General features: G+C 44.8%; 1 protein-coding gene across 1 annotated transcript in view; it reads right to left on the minus strand.

Annotated features, from left to right (window-relative positions):
• Nucleotides 1-24,499, minus strand: part of EXOSC9 (exosome component 9) — a 952,766-nt gene that overhangs the window by 411,427 nt on the left and 516,840 nt on the right. Inside the window, exon 6 of the mRNA XM_044061532.1 lies at nt 10,878-10,960. Coding sequence (XP_043917467.1) covers nt 10,878-10,960 — 83 coding nt within the window. The remainder of the gene's footprint in view (nt 1-10,877; nt 10,961-24,499) is intronic.

Raw genomic sequence — 24,499 nt, forward strand, 5'->3', positions numbered from 1 at the left:
GTGCAAAATGCACATCATCCGATACCATCCTTAAAAGGCAGACAAACTGCCCTTTTACCAATGATCTTTTCTGATAACTGGGGTGCGAACTCAGGAAATGCAAATAAGTATTCAAGAATGTGGACTTTCTATTGATAGTGGATTTAAAAAAACATTCTCGGCAAACATTGTGACATCAAGGTAACTGACCTTAGATTTTGTAACATTGTGTGAAAACTTTAAGTGGAACCATTAATAAATTCTAAAAATTGCTCTAATTCAAGGTCCAAACCAGTCAATATAAAAAAAAAAAAGTCATCCCTATGAATATAATTCTTGAGAATAATTTCATGATGTGCAACAAGGATTTTTTTTTAAGCAAAAGCATGGTGTGGCATTGGGGACTGCGTCCCCCATTTATGCCAGTTTGCCGATATGGTCCCGGGAGCAGCTCATCCTTTTTAAATCTAAACATAAGGAGTATAGGACCCATTATGACTGCTTCCTGGATGACTTTTTGATCTGGATGGGTTTGGACCTTGACTTAGAGCAATTTTTAAAATGCCTGTTTATTATAAAAAAGAATGCTACAGCAAAACAAAAAATGCTCATTCAATACTTTTAATCTATATAGCTCACAAGGACTTAAAAAAATTTAAATTTTTTTTTAAAAGAACAGGATGGGCTGTTGTGCTGGTCCCATAATTTCTTCTGAATCTGGCTTCTTGAAATCCTGGTTTCTATTAGTGAGCGTAACTGATAAAGATTGCATGTATGAGAATTTTGTGCTATGTACACATGCACTCTGTTTTTCGAAAGTAAAAATTTGCGAAGAAAGAGTGTTTGTGGAAGCCAAATCTGTTCACTTTTTATGTGCAGCAGGGTAATGTTACAACACGAGTAACAAGTTAACACTGTGAATTTAAGAATGGTGCAAGTGTAACTAAACACGATTTTCTATACAACAAACAAGGGGAAGGAGTAAGGGAAGCTTTACAACTACACTGACTGGTACTCAAAGATGTACTGTTATGGTGAGTATCCTCTTTTACTCTGGAAAGGGGGTCATTTAACAGTAAATCCTAACATCTGGGTGGTATCCCAAGCAACAGTACAGTACACCCCCCCCCCTTGGATGTAGGTGCACAGATACAGGATCCCTTCTTGCACAGACACAGACTGCTTCTGGGCCGAATGTCAGCATTTAATGCTTTGTGAAGACATGGAGAATCCTTTCTGTTGTACCAGGTATATCTTGACTGGGAACATTTCTAAACTATATTGCTGGAGAGTGAGCTGTCCTTGCAGAATGAGCTCTAACAAGACCCTGTATTGTTTTCTCAAATGGACCAGTTACTTACAAATTTACTTCATAAAACTGGATTGCCTGATTCAAAGAAAATGCTAAAAGAACTTTAAGAAGACAAATGGATTTGCTTTAAGAAAATTCATTTTTTTGTGAATTACTGTATAAGGAGATTCATACATGTAACGCTTGCATCTTAGAAATTCTACTTTAAAAGCCCGCTTCCAAGGAGGAGGACATAAAAACACATCTTCTGAATCTGCAACCGCAAAGGGAGGCGATATGATTTTCTCCTACATGAAGTTTAAATGGAAGTATTTGTCTTTCTGGTGGTTTTAAGCAGAAAAAGCCACTAAGAAAAGTCTTAATAAATGGAAAAGCTGCAACCTGTGGAAGTAACATGATACAAGATGAAACTGCAGGAACACATACCAAGTATGCCAGCTTCGTGTTGGAAAAATTACCGAAGCAGTGGAACTGGACAGCTGAAGGGATTCTAGACCAACTGAAGATACCAAAAGTACAAATTGTTGCCATTTCTGAAGGTATAACTTTCTAGCCTGTCTCAAATCTCAAACTCGTCCAGCATAGAGGACAGACCCAGATACAGACTCCAAGTGACGGGGAAAAAATAAAACTTCCAGGCATTATTGCTGGTATACAACAGAGTAGAATGCTGGAAGCGGATTTTGTACGAGGCAGGCAAAATCTATTTTTCAATACTTTTAGATTCAATGAAAAGCAAACTTTCTTTGATGCCCAGTAACCCTGTATTGAGTGGTCTTTGAAAAGAGGAAATAAATGATATGCTTTCTGTAAGCTAACTGCAACCTCCATCAAAGGAAAGCTGTCCATAACTGTGTCAGAGTCAATGTTTCCAGAGAATCTGCAGTTTGAAGCTAAAGGTTTTTTAGTGTCCACTGAAACTTCCTCATGCGCACCCTCAAAAGGGGAACAATAAGAATGCATGATGACAAGGCTCTGAGGTATTGCCTTGCTACTACTGCTAGCTGCAATGCAAGTTCCTATATTATGTGTTGGATTTCTTGTTGGAACTAGAGTTAGAATATTTTTGTTCAGTCTGTGAAAACAATCTACCAGATGGGGATTATTAAAGTAAAAAGTTAAGGAAAGAATCAATGATTTTAAATATTTTCTTGACTTGGGATAAAGTAGATTACATATTATATGTGGGAAAACAACTGCAGTCAATAAGCAATGAGGAAAACACTGCTGAATCAGGTATAAATCTTAAATACTACTGAAATCATCGTTTTTGCTAAAACGTTTTATAAATGCTATAATGATGGTGTACCACTGTCCCTCAAGCAATACTTAAATCGAGAGTTACTATACAGCTAGACTGCACATGTATGGACTTTTTGGATGCATCGAGTTGTCGACCGTAGTTTTGGAGAATGCAAAAAAAAAAAAACTGCAAGCAGTTCCTTCAGAATTATATATACCAATTCCAAGGATGCACAACAGTAAGGAGAAAGGCAATCTCCACTGAAGGCAAAAGTAGTTTCAGTGAATTGCTTTTGATTTTTTTTTTTTGTCTTTGTCCAAACTACCTCCATTGACCAAACAACTCACCCATAATTTTGCTTTCAATGGCTTAAAAATGTAATAAATAAGTTCTTATATGTCCCCAGTTTGAACTACTCAAATTGTATAAAAAAATTAAAAAATGTAACAGTTATCTGAAACTTTTGGAATATAATACTGTTGCAGGGGGCTCAGTCTCTCACCAGATGATCTGTTAATTGGCGAAAGGGTCAAAAGAAAATTGTATACCTCAACTGCATTAATAATTTCTGAAAACCAACACAAAGTAATAGCAAGGTCAGCAGAGACAGAAATACGACAGACACTGGAAAACTACCACATTTACATTGTGCTGGAGATAAAGTTAAGAATAAAGAAGCCATGAGAAAATCTGTAGTTTGAAACTGCAGATATTGGTCAAGCAGATGAATCAAAGTTCTATGTTTTTTCCCAGAGGAAGGTCTTAAAGGAGTAATCACAAACATCTGTATTACACCAATGTGTTGGTGTTCCTAACTGAAGAGTAACCAGAATTTTCACAGGTAGTAAAGTCAAACAAAAATAAAGACTGAGAACTGTGACAGTCAAGAGGGAGGCTCCTCATGTCATGTCTCCAAGTAAAGCTGTAGGACAGCAAGAACTGTCCACAAAAGGAAGATACATTATCTAGTAAATCTTTGTTAAACATTTCAGATCTAGAGGACAGCTGAAGAAACCAGATACATTTATGGACACTGTCAGGTGATCAGGATATTAAAGACTGAAAAACTGCACTTCAGCAAGTCTTTCTGAATTTGAACAAAAGCATTATTTTGATTCAGAAACCCCAACACTTGTTAAGGTTAACTTCAAAATGATCACTCTTGTACTGCTTTGTTCACCAGTTTGTTTCAGAGCTACAGTGCCTTTTATTCAGAGTGTGTGAGTGTGTGTGTTGCCTCCCTATACCCATGTGGGTTTTAATGGATGCTCTGGCTTCCTCCAGTCTCAAAGTCATGTCATAGATGACATGGTGATCCTTCAAAATGCCTGTAGGTGTGTGTTCTGTGAGTGTATGCTGTGTCCCCACTTGTCCTGAAATCCACTTCAGATTAGTTTCTCTGCCCTGCACCAAATGAGTGCCAAGACAGGCTCCAGCTACTCACGGCCCTGCCCTGAAATGGGGAAAGTAGACAACTGGAGAATAAAAAAATGTAAACAAATGCATGCAGCCTCAATGACTCTAGATATATATATATATATATATATATATATATATATAGCAAAAAAGGGGGGGATATTACATGGGTACACAGCTTTAAATAAGAAGTTATGTACCTACCATAACGTTCCATGTTAGTTGTCTTCTCTCGCCTTCTTTCTTGCTTGATGGGTTCGGAGCCGATCCCTCGGCTCCGACTCGGCACTTGCTTTAGCTCGAGAACTCCTTTTACCAGCTCGAGGCAGCCCCATATCCCATGATGCAAGGCAGGAAGTACCCAGATCTCGTTTGTTGACAAAAGGGCAATAACACCAAGCATAAACAATACTTCCCAAAGGAAGAAGAAACTTACAGATGGAAAAAAGGACCAGGTCTAAATGGTCTTTAGCATTATAGTTTCTTATACAAGGTCTGTCCAGGCCAGGGGGAAGGAGGGAGGGTCGAAGAAAGAAGGCAGAGAAGACAACTAACATGGAACGTTATGGTAGGTACATAACTTCTTAATGTTAAGTTGTCAATCTCGCTTTCATTCTTGCTTGATGGGACCGCGTCCCTAGCACCTCTATCCTGGGTGGCTCAATGGAACAAACTCTTGAGGACTGTAGAGCCAAAACTGGCTCTGTCCCTGGAGGCCAAGTCCAATTTGTAATGGGAAACAAAAGTGTGAGGAGTGGCCCAAGTGGCGCTGCACAAATAGTGTCTAAAGGTAGTCTAGCTTGAAAGGCTGTAGAAGTAGCTAAACTCCTAGTTGAATGTGCTTTAGGTTTTGAGCACAGCTGTTTTCCCCTGATCGTATAAATTTCAGTGATGACCAAGAAAGCCATCTGGACAAAGTCACTTTAGAAACAGGAAGGCCTTTTTATTATCCGCATAGGAAACAAAAAGTTGATCAGATTTCCTAAATTTTTGTTCTGTCCAAATAATATCTAAGCTGACGGTGGACATCAAGATAATGTAGCTTTTGTTCAGCTCTATCTGAATAGTTAGGAAAAATACAGGAGATCAATGGATTGATTCAGATTGTTTTTGAAGCGACCTTAGGTAAAAATGATGGATTAGTTCTCAAAGATACTCTGTCTTTGTGAAAAATCAAATAGGGGGTCGAACCGAAGAGCATGAAGTTCAGACACCCTCCTGGCAGATGTAATAGCCACTAGGAATAAAGTTTTCCAAGAAAGATATTTCAGGGAACAAGAAACAGCTGGCTCAAAGGGGAAGAATCAAGGATGTCAGCACTAAATTTAAATCCCACTGAGGAGGAGGATTCCTGATTGGAGGCTTTAGTAGGAAAATCCCTTTCAAAAGGCCCTGCAGAGTCTATGGGACATAATATTATGATCTGCTATCCCGACATGAAAATTAGAAATAGCAGCCAACTGAACTCTGACTGTGGAAGAAGAGGAGCCTGCATGGAAAATCTCTGCTAAGAAGTCCAGAACTGCCTGAACAGGGGCAGTAAAAGGGTCAATATTTTGGGCCTTAGCCCAATAAGAGAAACGTTTCCATTTGCTTGTGTAAATCCTCCTGGTAGAGGATTTTAGTGAAGCTACTATAATATCTCTAACTGGGTTAGAGATCAAAGGAAGCCTGGCTAAGGAAGGAAGTGGAGCAACCATGCTGTGAGGTTGAGAGAAGGAATTGACCGGTGCAGCTGACCGGATTGGTGAATCAGTAGATCTGGCACTGGGTCCAGATGCCACGGCTGCACCAAAAGGTGACGATGGAGGAACGGGAACCAAACTTGTCGAGGCCAGTAAGGGGCAATGAGAATCAATTTGGCTCTCAAAACGGTAGCTTTCTGGATCACCTGAGGGATCAGAGGAAATGGAGGGAAGGCATAAAGAAGTCCCTGGGGCCAATCCTGGGTCAGAGCGTCTCTGGGGGGATGGCCTGATAGAGGGAAGAGGCTGAAGAAGTCTGGACATTTGCTGTTTTGGGGAGTAGCAAAAGATCGCAACATGGACGACCCCATTCCAGAAAAATCTCTTCTGCTATGGATTGCTTGAGAGACCACTCGTGAGGCATGAGAATAGCTCTGCTCAATCTGTCCGCTATAATGTTGGTTTTCCCAGGGATATGCGTTGCTACCAGAAACCGATGAGAGGAGATCGCCCATTGCCATAGTCTGAGCGCTTCGACACAAGGGGTAGGACTTGGTTCCGCCCTGTTTGTTGATATACCAAACTACAGACATGTTGTCTGTGTGGACTGCAATTGTCCCTACGGGAAGAAAGTCGTTGAGGGCTTGCAACGTTAAAAGCACTGCTCTCATCTCCAGGACATTTATGTGCAGATGGTACTCGAACGGTTGCCACGTCCCATGAACCATCCTGCCCTGATAATGACCTCCCCACCCGATCAGAGAGACATCCGTGGTGACAGTGGCTATCGGGACGGAGGTACAAAGCACCTGCCTTGGTGAACCTGAGGCGATGTGATCCACCAAGCAAGATGTTCTTTGCATGTTTGTGTCACCAGAATCTGGTGACGCATTGGGAGTTGCTGGTATGACCACTGTGTGAACAGCATCCACTGAAGGAGGCGCATGTAGAATCGAGCCAGGGAAGAAGAGTGATGGCCGCAGCCATAAGACCTAATACCTTTAGAACCATTCTGGCCTGTACCTTTTGCTGGCCAGAATGATCCTGACATGAGTCTGAATGTCTGAAACTCTTTGTTCTGTAAGGGTAGCTGACATCCCAACAGTGTTTAAGTTTAAGCCTATGAAGGTAATAGACTGGCAGGGCGATAAGGATGACTTTTCAGTAGTTGACTGAGATGCCCAAATGAGAACAAAGGTCTATTGTGTAATCCCTGGCTTGTATAAGCTGATGCCTGGTGGTGGCTGACAGGAGCCAGTCGTCGAGATACGGAAACACCTGGAATCCTTGACGTCTCAGGTGAGCCGTGACCACTGCCATGCATTTGGTGAACACTCTGGGGCTGTAGTGAGACCAAAGGGCAGGGCTCTGAACTGGAAATGACTGGACCCCAGCCGAAGCGGAGAAATCTCCTGGAGCGTCTGTGAATTTTGATGTGATAGTACGCATCCTGAAGATCTATTGAGCACATCCAGTTGTCCTTCTGTAAGAAGGGCAGAATTGACTGAAGAGTGACCATTCGAATCTTGTCTTCCTGACAGACTTGTTGAGTCTGCTGAGATCCAATATTGGTCTCCAGTCTCCCGCCTTTTGGGGACCAAAAGAACCTTGAGTAGATTCCGGCTCTGAATGGTCTATTGTGACTGGCTGAATGGCTCTTTTGCAGTAGTTTTGCGATCTCTAACTCTGCAATGTCCCTTAGACCGGTGGTACATCTGGAAGGGAACTTGAGGGAAGGGACTTTCCTCGAAAGGAATTATGTAACCCTTGGATATGATCGACTGTACCCATCTGTCTTGAGTGAGGGAATGCCAGGCTTCTGGGTACAGTGATAATCTTCCCCGACTGCCTCCAAGGAGGGACAGCCGGGCAACACCTCAGGGATGCTGAAAAGGCTTTTCAGGAAGAGACTCCCTGTTGCCCTGGTTCTTGGACCCCTCTGCCTCTAGAGCGTCTGTTGTTGTTACCCCTCTGCCTCTAGGGGTAAACTGACCACGTGAATCCGGGCGTGACTCCTTGGGATTTACGGAACCACATCTTCCCACCCTTCTGTCCTTTGGGATAAGGCCTAGAAGGGGTGGAAAACGGACTCCAACAGCAGAAAGAGTCTTGCCGTCCTGCTCACACCTGGTCAAGGTTTCCTTCACCTGAGGGCCAAACAAAGCTGACCCATCAAAGGGAGAATTTGTGAAGGACGCCTTAAAGGGATCCGTAAAATCACATAGCCGCATCCAGGCTTGGCGTCTAAGAGCCACACCTGTGCCTGCGGCTCTACTCGCTCCATCAGCAGCATAAGATATTAGCCGCATGGAGGAGTTAGCAATGGAATTGAGGGTTCCTAGCTGCGAAGCAATCTTTTCTTGGGCCCCTGCAGCTGTAGGATCCTGAACTACTTCTCCCAGCTCCTTCAGGATATCTCTCTGGAGTCTGGTGAAGTGACAAAGATAATTCAGCGAGCATAGCAAAGGTCGCTGAGGAAAACATCCGCTTGCTACCTATCCATGGTCCTAGAGTCCTTATTAGGAGGATGGACGGGCACGGAAGGATCTGCAAGTTCCTTTTTGGTGGCCGCAGCCACCACCATGGCATCAGCGGGGACACCCTTTGTAAGGAATTGTTTGTCACTAGGGGCAGTTATAAATTTAGAAGGCCTCCTAGGGACTGGCTCTACAGAGTCAGGAGCTGTCCACGCCTTCGTGCTATAACCTGCATAAGGGGGTCGAAAGGCGGAGACACCCAGGAGGTGGAGGGCCGAGATCCAAACGCCTCTAGGTATACTGACTCATCCTCAGAGGGATTGTTGGAGGCCAGTTTCCCCTCTGTTTCAGAAGTTCTAGGATGTCTGAGAAGGAGACATCCTCAGAGGGGGATCTAGGGGATCCCTCTGACTCATCAAAGTCAGTATCCGCAGTGACAGACTCAGGGGAGTCTACATGCTTCCTCTTACAAGTCCTCTTCCTAGGAGGATCTCCCGAAACATCAGGAGAATCCTCGGAAGAGGGGAAATTCCCAATGGGGAAACCTGAGGCGGAGGATCTCTGGGTCCTGTAGCAAGAGAAGTGGCAGAGATGTCAACAGGTACAATAGAGGGAGGAGCTACGGGAAGAGACTGCTGACTGATACCAGTGGCCAGTACACTCTTCATCACCTCGAATGCTCCCCTCCCAGGCAGGTCCGAGAGACCCCGCTCCGAAGAGCTAGGAACTCCAGGGGCCACCGAAAGGGAAGTCTCCGAGGCAGATGTCGGAGCCGAGCTCACCAAGGCCGAGGCTCCAAGGGGAAGAGCGGGCTCGGACAAGGGTCCGATGCCACTCACCCCCTCGGAGGAGACCATGGAAGCCCGACCACCGAATCCCTCTAAGGAAGAGGAGATAAGAGTAGGGGCTGAAGGAACAGAAGGGGGTATCCGTCCTCCAGCCGTAGCAGTAACCCTGCCCGAAGACTCCAACTCCAAACTCTGGGGTAGAGTCGAAGGAGGAACTGTAACGGGGTGTGGACCAACAGTCGTCTGCTGAGACGGACTGTGTAGCATTTGGGCCAGTACCTGTGACTTGAGCAATCTACTGACCACTCTCTCTAGGTCATGGTCTGACAACCTGGATGACCTTGAAGATCGGCTCCGATGGCTCCGCTCCGATAGAAGAGGGAGGCGGGCCGAAAGTATCGGCTGCAAGGAAGGAGACCTCGACCTCTTCCTGGAATGGGTCATCGGAGCCGATATTATTGATCCTGTCGGCACCGATTTCTCGGAGCCGGCAGAACGCTTCGATGTATCGGCTCCAGCCGGAGCCGATACAGCCACCAGAGTAACGGTGTCGGAGCCGATCGGAGCCGACACCGATGCCTGTGCCACATGGGTGTCGGAGCCGATCGGAGCCGACACCGATGCCCGTGCCACGTGGGTGTCGGAGCCGGTCGGAACCGACCCCACAGTGGTCAAAGCAGATTCGGCACCGATAGCCATCGGCGCCGAAGGCTTAGTAGATCCAGAATCGGCTCCAGCCGGAGCCGATCTCGACTCTATACGAGTCGGAGCCGAGGCCACAGGCTTAGAACCAGAAGCCTGGGTCTTGGCAGATTTTGTTGATTTTTGTGGGGCCGACTTAGCCGGAGAGCCCTCCGGCTTAAGAAGACCCTCAGAATCAACTTATTCCTCTCTCCTGCAGGACTCTCTGGCTGAAGGAGTGACAAATAGCACAGGAGTCCTGCAGGTGAAGAGGGCCTAAACAGTACAGGCAAGAAGTGTGACCGTCTGTCAGAGACATCTTCTGACAGCACGAGTCACACTTCTTAAAACCTGAAACCCTCTCTTTAGACATGGTGCCCAAAAAACACACACACACCAGTCCAATTAAATTAAATTAATCCCAAAAGGGGATATAGTAAATTAAACCAACACACACACCCTAACAGGGGATGGGAAAGGGAATTAACTGACTAAAAATTTAAAAGAGACAGGGATTTCTGTCAGAAAAATTAAGTTTAAAGTTAAACTATCAAATATAAAAAGTTTTAAGTAAAAGGGGCTTAAATGTCACAAAGTGAATTACTTACCAGGAGCTGGTAAAGAGAAGACCTCCCAAGCGGCGCAAACGAGATCTGGGTACTTCCTGCCTTGCATCATGGGATATGGGGCTGCCTCGAGCTGGTAAAAGGAGTTCTCGAGCTAAAGCAAGTGCCGAGTCGGAGCCGAGGGATCGGCTCCGAACCCATCAAGCAAGAATGAAGGCGAGATTGACAACTTAACATTGTTTGTTATCTGCACATTATTCTTGTACACCTTTCTTCTACAGTGTCTAGTTTGATTAGACCACAGCCTCACTGGTTCTGTTATTTACTCACTATCCTGATAAACTCAGAGATATCACATATATATTAAGCTGACAATACAAAACCACATTTTACCTTATGGACTCTGCTGGTGTAGATGACAATTACTTATGGTCACAAACTCACTGCATACAATATGGTTGCAGAAACATTTTGGGGGAGTCCTTTAAGGCCAGTTAAAAACTTAGTACATGCATGACTGACCATCTTTTTAACCAGGCAATTTAGAAAGCTTTTTGCATCTCTAAAGCTCATAAATGATCACCGAGAAAACCGTAATTACTGTAGTAAAGCAATGGTAATCTCAAGTAAAGAAAAGTAAACAAAACACACTTTGGTTATAATACACCATTTCACATTTTGGTACCTCCAAATTAAGTATTCACTTTTTTTTTTTAATTTAAGCACTTACCCTTGTTGGAAGAATGCAAAGCTAACACAGATAGGCATGTGGTGGATGCACAGAGGAATTGGGTCCCTCTCCTCGAGGGAGTACTGGAAACAACACAAAACATCTTGTTAGACTTCTACCCAAAATACATACAATAACAGCAACAGCAAAGAACCACCACGAACAACCTGGCAATGAATATTGGAAAATCATACTCTATGACAATTACTTACAGAGATAAAGCAGCAGCAGTTTATCACCATGTTTCTGCAGGATGCATAACTGCAACATTACCAAGAAGAGTCAGATGACTTGGTAAGAGTGAAATAAGCAACAATAATTTACTTCTGTGTTCTTTTTACAGGTGCCAGCTGACCATCAAAGCATCCCCTAACTGGACCCATGCCCATTCATTCTTCCATGGTGGGAAGTTCCCAGTACCAGAAAGCCAACTGTCACACGGATTGGCCATAGTTCAGGAAGGCATTAGGGTTGCTTCTCCTCACACCAGTATTCCAGCTGAGGGCATGCAAATGGACTAACCCCATATACCCTTGTAAAGGCAGCTTAGCTTCCATATATCATGACAGCAACTCATAACATCCATCCCTCACCAAATACAACTGCATGGTCCTATACACTTGCTAACAAGGACCAGGTTGTAGTTTATGTGGAATGAAAGCCCATTCCCAAGATGCCTACACAATGCTGTCTCCTCTTTCAAAAGACTGTCACTACTTATTCCATTTAAATTACCAGGATAGTTCACAGTTTGGCAGAAAGCTACTCATTTTCAGCAGAGGCCCAGGAAGAAAAGGTCCGGAAAAATTAAACAAAGTAGAGAACACAGTAAACAGATGTATACAAGTAATCAACAAATACACAACATTTAAATAAAGGAGCATTAATTAATAGCAGCATAATATAAAGAGCTATGAAACATAATTGAAAATTAACATAGTAGAAGGCCAAAAAAGGAGAAATGGAGGATTAGCATTAAGGGATGAGAAAATGTTTTAGGTACACGGAAGGAGAGAGAGACAGAGGTAGAGGACAAGGAGATATTGGGCCAAAAACTTAGTATATAGTTCTTGGAAAGAATGTCCTGCTCCCCCACCCAAATAGTTGACTGTAAGCCTGCCACCATGTAATGGCACCCCTCAGCCAAGAGACTGCGATAGAAGGTGCCCTGCTTTGATCTGCCCTTCCCGTGAGGATGGGCACAACCATTCTTCCCAGCCAGCTATAAAGCACTCAAGCCACTAATCGGGTCCAGGTTGACTGGGCTATTAGGGCATAATATATCTCTACACATCACAGTTGACAAATAGGTAAGAATAATGGACATTACCACAACAAGGTAAGAGCACCTGGTGGAAACCATAAATCCATTACTGCCAGTAAAAGCCCCTAATCCAGTGTACCAGTCCCATGTGATAGACTAGAAATACAAAGTCAAAGAGATTCTGCAGTATTGCACAAGGGTAGAGGTATACGAGTCACAAACATCACTGTCTGTATCAGGGCTGGTGGGGGGAATATGGTGAAGTATGCTAGGAATACTACAAATGTGTGGACCTTATTAAAACAGCAGACCCTCTACACACCAGCTTGCAGTACCCAAAGACCCAGATCCCTAAAATGGGCATATACAGCTACCACCCTAACCTCCACTACCTCATAATTGGAACACCATCCCCAATATTTTATACTGAACATCTTCTGCATTTTTTAAGCCTAGAGTGCAACAAATGCAGTCTGACCCCTCAAAGTCAGACAGTGTTTGCTGTTCCCAAACAGGTTGTGTAGTTTCTTTGACTATTCTTACAAGTGATACAGAAATAGATTCAGCTACACATCACTAGTGAAACTCTTCTACTGTTATACTGCTGGACAGTGTGTTTGCAGTTTCTTAGGTGACAGGTTAAGTAAGATTCATTACTTTGTGACATATGAATCTGCAGTTCTTAAGACAACAGAAGGGACGAAAAAAGGTAAACATGGCAAAGAAGGTACAAATGAAAGTAACTAAAAGGATGGAGTTAAGAAAAAAGCCCAGTGATGTTAGGAATCTATACAGTGGATAAAAGGTGCAATATGATACATAGACAAAAGACAAAGGAGAACTGCTGTGGTACTGAGCTCAAAAGAAAAGAGGGGAGGTAAAAAGCAGGCATAACTGACAAATGGAAGGGGCATAAGGAAGTTCTATTTAACAGAGAAGGAGGCAGACCACAGGAATGATTTGCTAGGAACTTTGATAGAAAAGTAAAACAAATGGATTCAACAGGGTCTGGGGACAAGTGAAAAGGGAACGAAAGTGTGAAGCTAATCACAACAAACATGCGTATTCCACAGACCCTGGTGTTCTCTGCAGCACATTATCATTTCTGTCTGTATTAGAGGAAACAGTGCAGAGCAAAAAAAGAAACAGAGGTGGTGGGTTAACAGAAGGTTGCGTTAAAGTGAAGTCTGGGATGTTACCCACTGCTTGGGGGAATGGAGAGCTTGGTCTGTATACATTGCCAATCTAAAACACTTCTCTAAGAGACTCTTCAACTCTGACAGCTGGAGAGTTATCACAGGCAGATGCATATTATAATTCCTTCCTTTTTTGCTGTTAAAACTGATCCTGTATCTTGCGGCAATTGAAATCTTTGCACCATTTGCCTGTGGGATTTATTACGCTTAATCAAATTAACTTGAAGTACTGAATGTCTGTAAAAATTATGTCTATGACACTGCGACCTGTCTTTACTAAGTACCACACTGCAAGCTTCTTTTCACTATTTTCCCACTTATTTAATTACGGTTTGTTTACCGGGCAAATGAGGTTAGGCCACAATATGGGCCCATAGGGCAGAGACAGTAATTTCAAAACACAAATTAGACATGTAGTTGGACATATTTACATTTGACTGAATAGAAATATAAAATTGTTTAACTTTATACATTGACTGAATACAGTTATCAGGACAGTACCTTTACTGAGGAAGTATTTGGTGAAATTGCAGATGAAAATGTCCTTTTCTGAGGAAACCAACAAAATATAGTTGAGGAACTTGCACTTACATAAGAAGCCAGCATGAGTTACATGTACATTCAGATGCAAAGGCTAAATTTACGGTCTAGTAAATAAATTTGATGATACAACACCTGGACTAATACCAATGGTTGCCAGACTTGGCGCACACTTTACATTAGATTAAAAGAGTGGATCAAGAGTGCACAGCAGATTAATATAATGGGCGTAAAATAGGGTCAGGGCTGAATGATGCATTTTGTTGTCTCTTCTTATTAGCAGGAGCTAGGAAAGAGTGGGATATTAAAACCACTACTGACATGGTATTTTCTCCTTTTCTTAAATGAAAGTATGACTCTTCCTTGAGGGATGGGTATAGACATAATGTGGTGTAGTGATTAGGGAACTCTCAGAAGCATAGCAAGGGTGGGGAAGAGGGGGCAAAACATTGGGAGGACATGATAGACATCCATCTAGGTTCATAGGTAGGTACTAGGCTATTGACCCTAGGGCCTTTACAAGTCTAGCCAAACGGTACCCTGGCTTTTGCCACCTAAGAAAATTATTTTCCTGTGCCCCTGTCAAGCAGAGCCACAGAAGTGATCCTCTGGGTGAATTTCCTATCTCCCATCCAATCATCAAGATTTTTCTTGAAGAGTGCTAATGAAGAGCTTTGTTTGATATAGATAGGTAGTTTGTTCCAGAGTACGGGAAGTCTCTGAGATAGGAATCTATCCCTCCAGCATGTTCCATTTATTGTGGTGACAAGATTTAGGTCCCTAGAGCATGTAGCTCAGAGGGATTGGGATTTCTTTAAGTGAAGCATATCCAACAGCTCTGGGTTTGACATAGCTTTGTATGTTAAGCAGAGATCGCCTCCGAGTAGGCGATATGCGACGGAGTAAAGCTGGAGTTTTTTTGAGACCGTCTGCGTAGGGCATCTGTTTGAGGCCAGTAATCCTCTTTGTGAGGTATTTATATGGCCTTTCCAGTTGTTGTAGATGTCTTGTGAGGTACATACCAAAAAGGGGCATTGTACTCTATAATGGGTCTAATGAGTGATGGGTAGAGGGGAACAATGACCTCTTTTTTTTCCTGGATGAGAAACCTTTTGTGATGAGGTGTGCCACGTAGGATTTCCTGACTACTGTGGTGATGTGATTATCAAAGGATAGACTACTGTCCACCTGTGTCCCAAGGTCTCTGATCACACTTTCGGTGTAAAGTGGACTATCGCCTATGTGGTAGTTCATGGGTACAGAGATTTTACCAAAAGGGATGACAATGCACTTTTTGGCATTGAGCTTGAGGCCATGGCTTTGACACCTGGCATCTGTCTCAGTGAGGCCCTTTGTAGGATGTCCACATAGTTGAGAGATTTGATTATGGCTCCTAGTTTGCAGTCATCTGTGAACTTTGTTAGCCAAAGACCTTCTGTGTTAGCCTGTACTTCAGAGAAGTAGATACCAAACAAGGAGATGACCTAGGACTGAACCCTGTGGTACTCCACTTGTCACTGGTCTGAAGTTGGACTGAGAGTCTGCTACTTTCACTGTGTGGGTTCAGTCAGTGAGCCAGTTGGCAGCCCATCTTGTGACATAGGGATTTATACCTAGTTTAGTGAATTTGTCTATAATTCCAGAGTGGGGGATGGTGTTGAAAGCCTTGGCTGATACACAAATGTACCATAAGTAAAACTGGAAGAATAATTATTTGGTAAGATCAAGTATGCATCCCCAGTATCCCCAGGCTGTGTGTACCACCTTACCCTTGTCTACAGCTTTGGTGACTGCTTCAAAGAAGTCTATCAGGTTTAGGAGACATGATTTGCCTTTTACAAACCCAAACTGGGTAGGGTCCAGAGTTTGGAGATTACCAATGTCATGGTTTATAAGTTCCATGATGATACGCTCCATAGCCTTGCAGACCAGGCTTGTCAGGCGAATGGGGCGGTAGTTCCCGGGGTCCGTGGTGGCTCCCCCTTTGTGGAGTGGATAACCATTGCTGTGCGCCATTCAGTGGGCACAAAGCCTGAAGTGTGGCTATGACTGAACATGGTACTTGGGTGGGGTGCCAGCTCATTCTGTAGTTCATGTAGAACGCAGCCTGGGATGTTGTCTGGTCCCATGGATGCTGTGTTCTTGGCTTTGGAGAGTGTGTTTACCTGTGCAGTTGTGATTACAGGTACTTTGCATTCTTCCGGTACAGAGATGGGCCCTTTAGGGGATGACAGAGGGGTAAAGTTAGCACTGAACCTATCTGCCAGGATGTTGGCAATCAGTTGGTTCTGTATATTTAGTGCCATTGTGCTGTAACTCAGGGCAGATCTGAGTGTTGCCATTGAGATTCTTGACATAGCTATAGAATGGTTTGTGGCTGTCTTTAGAATCAGTGGCGATTTTGTTCTCGTAACTAGCTTTGGAGGATTTTATGAGGGATCTCAGCTTCTCACTGAGGTTGACCACGGAGTTCCTCCAATCATGGGATTTTACTCTTTTTTTTGCAACAGTTTCTTTCTTCTGTTGTAGAGTTTGTTTATAGCAGGGAACCACCAGATTGGCTTCCTTTTTTTGGAGGATAGCATCTTGGTTCTGTTAGGGATTGCACGATCCATGCACTCGTGTAAGTAATTATAAAGTGCAAGTGTATAGGATTCAGCAGTCATATCTCTATTTTCCATCAGCATGGATGTCATGAAATTTGCCACTTCTGTCTTAAGAAGCGTGAAGTTGGCTTTGGAAAAACTTTTTACGGTGGTTTCCCTAATGGGGAGTGGGGATGGGGCTGGGATGTGGATGTCTAGGGTGATTTGCTTGTCGTCGGATCTGACCAACGAGGAATTGACCTCTGGTGTGGAACACCGGTTGCCCATGTTGGTAATGACCAGGTCTAGGATATTGCTGCCCCTGGTGGGGGTGTGGGGATAAGTTGATCCAAGGCACTGGAATTTATGAATTTCAGAAAACGTTGAGCACAATAGTTGGTACAGGAGTAGTTTTCCCAGTTAATGGTGGGGTAGTTGAAATCGCCCATTATTAGGGTGTTAGGTTGTACCCTAATATTTTCCAGTGTATCAAGAAGTGAGGAGTGGGAATCCCGGGGCATGGTGGGGAATCTGTAGCAAGCTACAATTTGCATTGCGGTCTTTCCCAGAGTTAGTTGCACTTGGATAATCTCAGATGCATTATGCTGAGCAACTAGCCTGGAGGTGTGGATATCCTTAATGAATATGGACATGCCTCCAACTTTAGTGCTTCGGTCCAAGTTAGGTGGCCGAAAGGTGTGGTATGAATTATAGCCTGGTAATGCAGGGGTGCTCTCTGGAGCCTTGAACCAGGTCTCTGTCACTGCACAGATGTTGATGTTCTCCATTTTAAGGAGTGCCGTGAGTGAGTGCATTTTGAGGTTTAGACTTCTAGCATTGAGTAGCATTACCCTCAGATTTTGCTTGCTTGTACCCGTTACGGTGGTGAATTTGTCATTTGAATCTTGCCTAAAAAAGGCACTACAGGGGTGGCAAGAGCCTTAGCCAGTATCTGGAATATCAAGGGCGATGGGTGCAGGCCATCTCTGGCAAAGCATCGTAGTTTGTCGATCATGTCATCCCAGGCAGACAGATACTGTATCCCCTTAAAATGACACCAGAAGCTTAGCCAATTGTTGATGTCAATCATTTTGTCCTTGTACTGTGGTATCATTCTGGGTGATGGCAGGATGCTACTCAAGGCTAGGGTCATACCTGCCTGGGCTACAAGATCAGAAAGCTCCTCCATGTCTCTTTTCATGTAGTCCAGGGAGGTATGTCTCAGGTCATTCACATTCACACCAACATGGACAATGACAGAGTCATATTTGTACTTGCATGCGTTATGTGGTGGATCCTGGCACCTGACAGGCAGCCGACAGTGACTTTCTCCTTGTTTAGCCTGGAGAGTGGAACATCAGTGTTCCTGACTATAGAGTCACCTATGACTACAGTGTTAGGTACGCTGTTATGCCTTATGGGCTGTGGTTGAGTGGCACACTGAGTTTGTGGGCTGTGTGTCATTTGGGATGTGTTGGGGGTGGAGGTTGCTTGCGTTTCTGCTTTGGAGGTCCCTGTTACTTGGGTAGATTTTTTTTGAGAGCCTCCACGAATGTAGGTGTGTGTTTTGTGTTTCTATGTGCGTGTTTTGGTGGTGTAGGTTTTGAGGGACTATGTGAGGAGTGAGGCATGGTGCAAGTGTTTACTTTCTCCTCTTGACCATCTAGTCCAGCCTTGGGTGAAGAGAGCTTGCTTCCAGTTTGGTTATATAAGTGCATCTTTCACAGGTTGTAGTGTTGGGTGGTAGGAGGAGAGGGCTGTCTGTGTACATGAGGCAATTGCTGCATTGCCCCAAGATGCCCAGATTCATCAGGTAGACAGGAGAAAACACCAGGAGCTGACCCTTAGACATGCTTGGATAGGTGCTTATTTATTAAGTACTAAAGTTGAGTGCTGTAGTAATTTGTAGCTTATTTAGTGCTTACAATGAGTTCTAAACAAGTGCTGAGCTCAAAGAAACAGATTTGAGTGCTGAAACTAGAAAACTGGCTAGTTCTAAGAAACAAAATTAAGCTAGAAGGCTTCCCTCCAACACAGAAAGGCTTGGGGGCTCAGAAGCTTACAAACAGTCCTGGATACAGCAAATCTGTATCTGGACTAGACAATGTACAGGAAAGGCAGGAAACAAGATTAGAAAATTTTATTATTTTTTTTTTTTTTTGGTAAAGTGGAAAGGGAAAGGAGGAGCAGAAGCTAACTGGGCTGGCTTTCTCAAATGTTCTCCCTGGAATAGGTAGAATGAGATAATGACACTAGACTGGGAGGAGTGTCCCAGATCAAATTTACAGTAGGGGTGGGCAACTGCAAAGACACCAAGTATAAAAACAAGATACCAAGAGGGAGTGAGGGTGGGAAAAATCAGAACAAACCCAACCAGATGCTTAACTGTAGAAAATTCTACTTAATACCTCACACACCGTGAGTAAAATAAACGTGCTATAAATAACTCAGAAATAAGCAAAAAACAGGATACTTAATGTTATATATCTCAGATTCGTTAGCTCAGAGCCCTTCCTCTGGCTAGCTCAGTTTGAAACGGCCGTTTTTTTTGTTCTACCTGTGTGTGTGTGTGTGTGTGTGTGGGGGGGGGGGGGGGGGGGTTGCAGTTACTACAATGAAGTTTTATTTTTTTTGCTCTTTCAATGGAAGTAGTAGTTGGGAGTGTGGATGTAACTAATATTCTGATGGCTAGAATGTAGCCTCAGGTTATTACAAGTCGTCTTTTTTTTTTTTTTTGCTCTTCAGTTCAGGAGCTACCTGGGGTGGGATGTGGGCTTGCAGTATCAGCATGGGGAGCTGATTGAGCCAAGTATGTTTCTGAGAAATGGGGAGTGGCACTGTAATTATAATCTAACATAAAAGAGAATGAAGATAAATAAGTTTTAATAAAGAAATAGCCTGAACACCATGCTTCTATACAGTTTTTTTAATAAACTTCCATATTAATTTTAACATAAGCAAAAGACAGAAGTGATGTATGAAAAAAAATGCATCTTGGATACCAAGGGAACAGGAAGAATTCTTCAGTCTATTCAAGTTAACAAATTAACACATTCCAGTATAACTGAAGGCTTACAGTGTTTAATAAACTGGTGTTACTGGCTGGAAAAACTAGGTGTCTGTTATTCTGCCTCATGGTCTGGGACTCAATGTGACCTCCAGATTCTGTGTGATGTTTGCCTGTTCTCTCTGTATCTAGACAGGTTCCTCCTGGGTACTGCTCTTAAACACATGCTCGATGACTGGCTACATTAAAATTGTCCATACACGCATTAAAATTAGAAGTTATGTACCTACCATAACGTTCCATGTTAGTTGTCTTCTCTCGCCTTCTTTCTTGCTGGATGGGTTCGGCTCCGACTCGGCACTTGCTTTAGCTTGAGAACTCCTTTTACCAGCTCGAGGCAACCCTATATCCCATGATGCAAGGCGGAACTACCTCAGATCTCGTTTGGCAGCTAACCTACCCTGCTAAGGACTAACCTAACATAATTAGGAAAACAAGTTCATAAAAAGAGTCCTCATATGAAGGCTCAGGAGGAAACAACCTGATAGGAACTCTTCAAGATCTGTCCAGGCCAGGGGGTAGGAGGGAGGGACGCAAGAAAGAAGGCGAGAGAAGACAACTAACATGGAACGTTATGGTAGGTACATAACTTCTAAATGTTAAGTTGTCAATCTCGCCTTCATTCTTGCTGGATGGGACCGCATCCCTAGCACCTGTATCCCGGGTGGCTCAGTGGAACAGACTCTTGAGAACTGTGGAACCAAAACTGGCCCTATCTCTGGAGGCCAAGTCCAACTTGTAATGAGAGACAAAGGTATGAGGCGTGGCCCAAGTAGCTGCTGCACAAATAGTATCAATGGGTAGTCTATCCTGAAAGGCTGCAGAAGTGGATAGACTCCTGGTTGAGTGTGCTTTTGGTTTAGAAGATAGCTGCTTGCCTCAGAGAGTACACAAAGGAAATGGTGGAAGTCAACCATCTGGATAAGGTCACTTTAGAAACTGGAAGACCTATCCTGTTTTCTGCATAGGAGACAAATAATTGGTCCGATTTTCTGAATTGTTTAGTTCTATGCAAATAGTACCTGAGCTGACGATGGACATCCAAAAATGAAGCTTCTGTTCAGCTCTGTCGGAATAGTTTGGGAAGAAGACTGGTAGATCTATAGATTGGTTAATATTGGTTTGAGACACAACTTTGGGGAGAAAGGAAGGGTTCGTTCTTAATGATACCCTGTCCTTATGAAAAACCAAGTAAGGGGAACGAATGCAGAGAGCTTGAATCTCGGAACCCTTCTTGCTGAAGTGACAGCCAGTAAGAATATAGTTTTCCAGGTCAATAACTTCAAAGAACATGAAGCAGGCGGTTCAAGGGAGGTAGTATCAAGGATGCCAACATTAAGTTTAGATCCCATTGCGGAGGAGGATGCTTTATAGGCGGCTTTAGGAGAAAAACTCCTCTCAGAAAGGCCTTGCATAATCTATGAGACATAATGTTATTGTCATGCAAGCCAACATGATACTTGGAAATAGCAGCCAGTTGTACTTTTAACTGTAGATGACGAGGATCCTGAATGAAAAACCTCCACCAGGAAATCTAAAACAGAATGTACAGGAGCAGTAAAGGGATCAATATTCCTGGAATTTGCCCAAATAGAAAAACGTCGCCACTTGCTAGCATAAACAGTCCTAGTGGACGACTAAGGAAGACACTAAGATGTCTCTTGACGGAGTCAGAGATCATCGGAAGCCTGGCTAGGGAAGGAAGTGGAGCAACCAAGCAGTGAGGTTGAGAGAATGAATGGCCCGGTGCTGCTGACCCGACTGGTGGATCAAGAGATCCGGAACTGGGTCCAGATGCCAGGGCTGCACCAGAAGGTGATGATGCAGAGACGGAAACCAAATTTGTCGAGGCCAATAAGGGGCAATGAGAATCAACTTGGCCCTCAAAACGGTGGCTTTCTGAATGACTTGTGGAATCAAGGGAAAAGGAGGAAAAGCGTACAGAAGTCCCTGGGGCCAAACCTGGGTTAGAGAGTCTCTCAGGGGTTGGCCTGGAAGGGGAAAGAGGGTGAAATAATCGGGGCACTTGTTGTTTTGAGGAGTAGCAAAAAGATCGCAACAAGGAGTGCCCACTGCAGAAAAATCTGATCCACTACAGATTGATTGAGAGACCACTCGTGAGGCATCAGAATGGATCTGCTCAGCCTGTCCGCCAAGAGGTTGGACCTGCCGGGGATGTGCGTTGCTATCAGAAACCGATGAGAGGAGATTGCCCATTGCCAAAGTCTGAGAGCTTCTCGACACAACGGATAGGACCTGGTCCCGCCCTGCTTGTTGATGTACCAGACCACGGACATGTTGTCAGTTTGTACTGCAATAGTCCCCATGGGAAGAAAGTCGTTGAGGGCCTGCAACGTTAAAAGCACCGCTCTCATCTCCAGGACATTTATGTGCAGATGGTATTCTATGGGTTGCCACGTCCCGTGGACCATCCTGCCCTGATAATGCCCCCCCACCCGATCAGAGAGGCATCCGTAGTGACTGTGGCAACTGGAGGAGGGGAAACAAAGGGTCGGCCCTGATGAAGAAGAGGGGAAGATATCCACCAATTCAGATGAGTTCTGCACGACTGTGTGACTAAGATTTCGTGCCTCATCGGGAGACTGTGGTACGACCACTGCGTGAATAGCATCCACTGCAGAAGACGCATGTGGAAGCGAGCCAGTGGTAGGAGAACAATGGCCGCAGCCATAAGACCTAGAACCTTCAGTATAAATCTGGCTTTGACCTTGTTGCTCTGCAATAAAATCCGAACGAATTTTGGATGTCCAGAATTCTTTGATCTGTTAGTCTGGCTAACATTTTGACGGTGTTTAATTCTGCGCCTATAAAGGTGATAGATTGGCAAGGCAGCAGAGAAGATTTTTCAAAATTTACTGAAATTCCCAAACTCCTGCAAAGCTGTAGAGTGTAGTCTCTGGTCTGAAGAAGCTGACACCTGGTGGTGGCGGAGAGGAGCCAGTCGTCCAAATAAGGAAACACCTGGAATCCTTGACGTCTCAGATGAGCTGTGACCACTGCCATGCATTTGGTGAACACTCTGGGGGCTGAAGTGAGGCCAAAGGGCAGGGCTCTGAATTGGTAATGACTGGTCCCTAGCCGAAAGCGGAGAAACCTTCTGGAGCGCCTGTGAATATGTGATAGTACGCGTCCTGAAGGTCTATAGAGCACATCCAGTTGTCCTTGCCCAGAAAGGGCAGAATGGACTGAAGCGTGACCATCCGGAATCTTGCCTTCTTGACAAATCTGTTTAGACTGCTCAGGTCTAATATTGGTCTCCAATCTCCCGTCCTTTTGGGGACCAAAAAGAATCTCGAGTAGACGCCGGATCCTACCTGGTCTGCCGGCACAGTCTGGACGGCTCTTTTTTCTAGGAGCTTTGAAACCTCCTGTTCTGCCAAATCCCTTTGACCGGGTGAGATGTCTGGAAGGGATTGTTGAGGTACGGGATACCTTTCGAAGGGGATTTTGTAACCCTCGGATATGATCGACTGTACCCACATGTCTTGTGATAGGGATTGCCAGGCTACTGGGTACAGCAAAATCCTTCCCCCGACTGCCTCCAAGGGTGGAACAGTCGGGCAACACCTCAGGGATGCTGAAAGGGCTTCTCAGGAAGAGACTCCCTGTTGCCCTGGTTCTGAGGACCCCCCCTGCCTCTAGGGTGGCGTCTATTGTTGTTACCCCCTCTGCCTCTGGGGGTAAACTGACCACGTGTGTCCGGTGTAGCTCCTTGGGCTTTGCGGAACCACATCTTCCCCCCCTTCTGATCCTTGGGATATGGTCTAGAAGGAGTGGAAAAATGGACTCCAACGGCAGAAAGAGTTTTACCGTCCTGCTCACACCTGGTCAAGGTATCCTTCACCTGAGGTCGAACAAAGCCGAACCATCAAAGGGGTATTGGTGAAGGACACCTTAAAGGGGTCCGCAAAATTACAAAGCCGCATCCAGGCTTGGCGTCTAAGAGCAACTCCTGTGCCTGCGGCCCTGCTCGCTCCATCGGCCGCATAGGATATGAGCCGCATGGAGGAGTTGGATAGGGAATTCAGGATTGCTAGCTGTGAGGCAATCTTTTCTTGAGCCCCAGCAGCAGAAGGATCCTGGACCACTTCACAAAGTTCCTTGAGAATATCTCTTTGAAGCCTGGTGAAGTGGCAAAGGTAGTTCAGCGAACGCATAGCAAAGGTCGCTGAAGAAAACATCCGCTTTCCATACCTGTCCATGGTCCTAGAATCCTTGTTAGGAGGATGGACAGGTATTGAAGGATCCGCCAGTTCCTTCTTAGTGGCACCGCCACCACCATAGCATCCACAGAGCCGCCCTTGGAAAGAAACTGTTTGTCCGTAGGGGCCGTGATAAATTTGGATGGTCTCCTGGGGACAGGTTCCACAGAATCTGGAGCTGCCCACGCCTTCCGAGCCACTACCTGCATAAGTGGGTCGAAAGGCGGAGACACCCAGGAGGTGGAGGGTCGGGATCCAAAAGCCTCCAGGTATACCGACTCATCCTCGGAGGGATCAATGGATGGCCAATTCCCCCTCTGTTTGAGGAGCTCAAGGATGTCTGAAAAGGAGACATCCTCAGAGGGGGATCGTGGGGAACCCTCCAACTCATCTAAGTCGGTATCCGATGTAGTAGACTTGGGGGAGTCTGTGTGTTTCCTCTTACACGTCCTCTTCCGAGGGGTTCACCTGCTGGATCAGGAGAAACTTCGGAAGAGGAGGAAATTCCCAATGGGGAAACCTGGGGCGATGGATCCCTGGGCCTGAGAGCAAGAGGCTGGCAAGAGGCGTCTACAGGCACTGAAGAGGGAGGAGCTAGAGGGATGGACCGTTGACCTGGCTCAGAGGCCAGGACACTCCTCATCACCTCAAAGGCTCCCCTCCCTGGGAGGCCGGAATATCCCGATCCGAGGATACAGGAATTCCCGGCTCCACTGAGAGGGAAGGCTCCGAGGCCGATGTCGGTGC

The sequence above is a fragment of the Protopterus annectens genome, chromosome 2.part0 (assembly GCF_019279795.1).
Source record: "Protopterus annectens isolate FY-2018-M chromosome 2.part0, PAN1.0, whole genome shotgun sequence".
Lineage (NCBI taxonomy): Eukaryota > Metazoa > Chordata > Ceratodontiformes > Protopteridae > Protopterus > Protopterus annectens.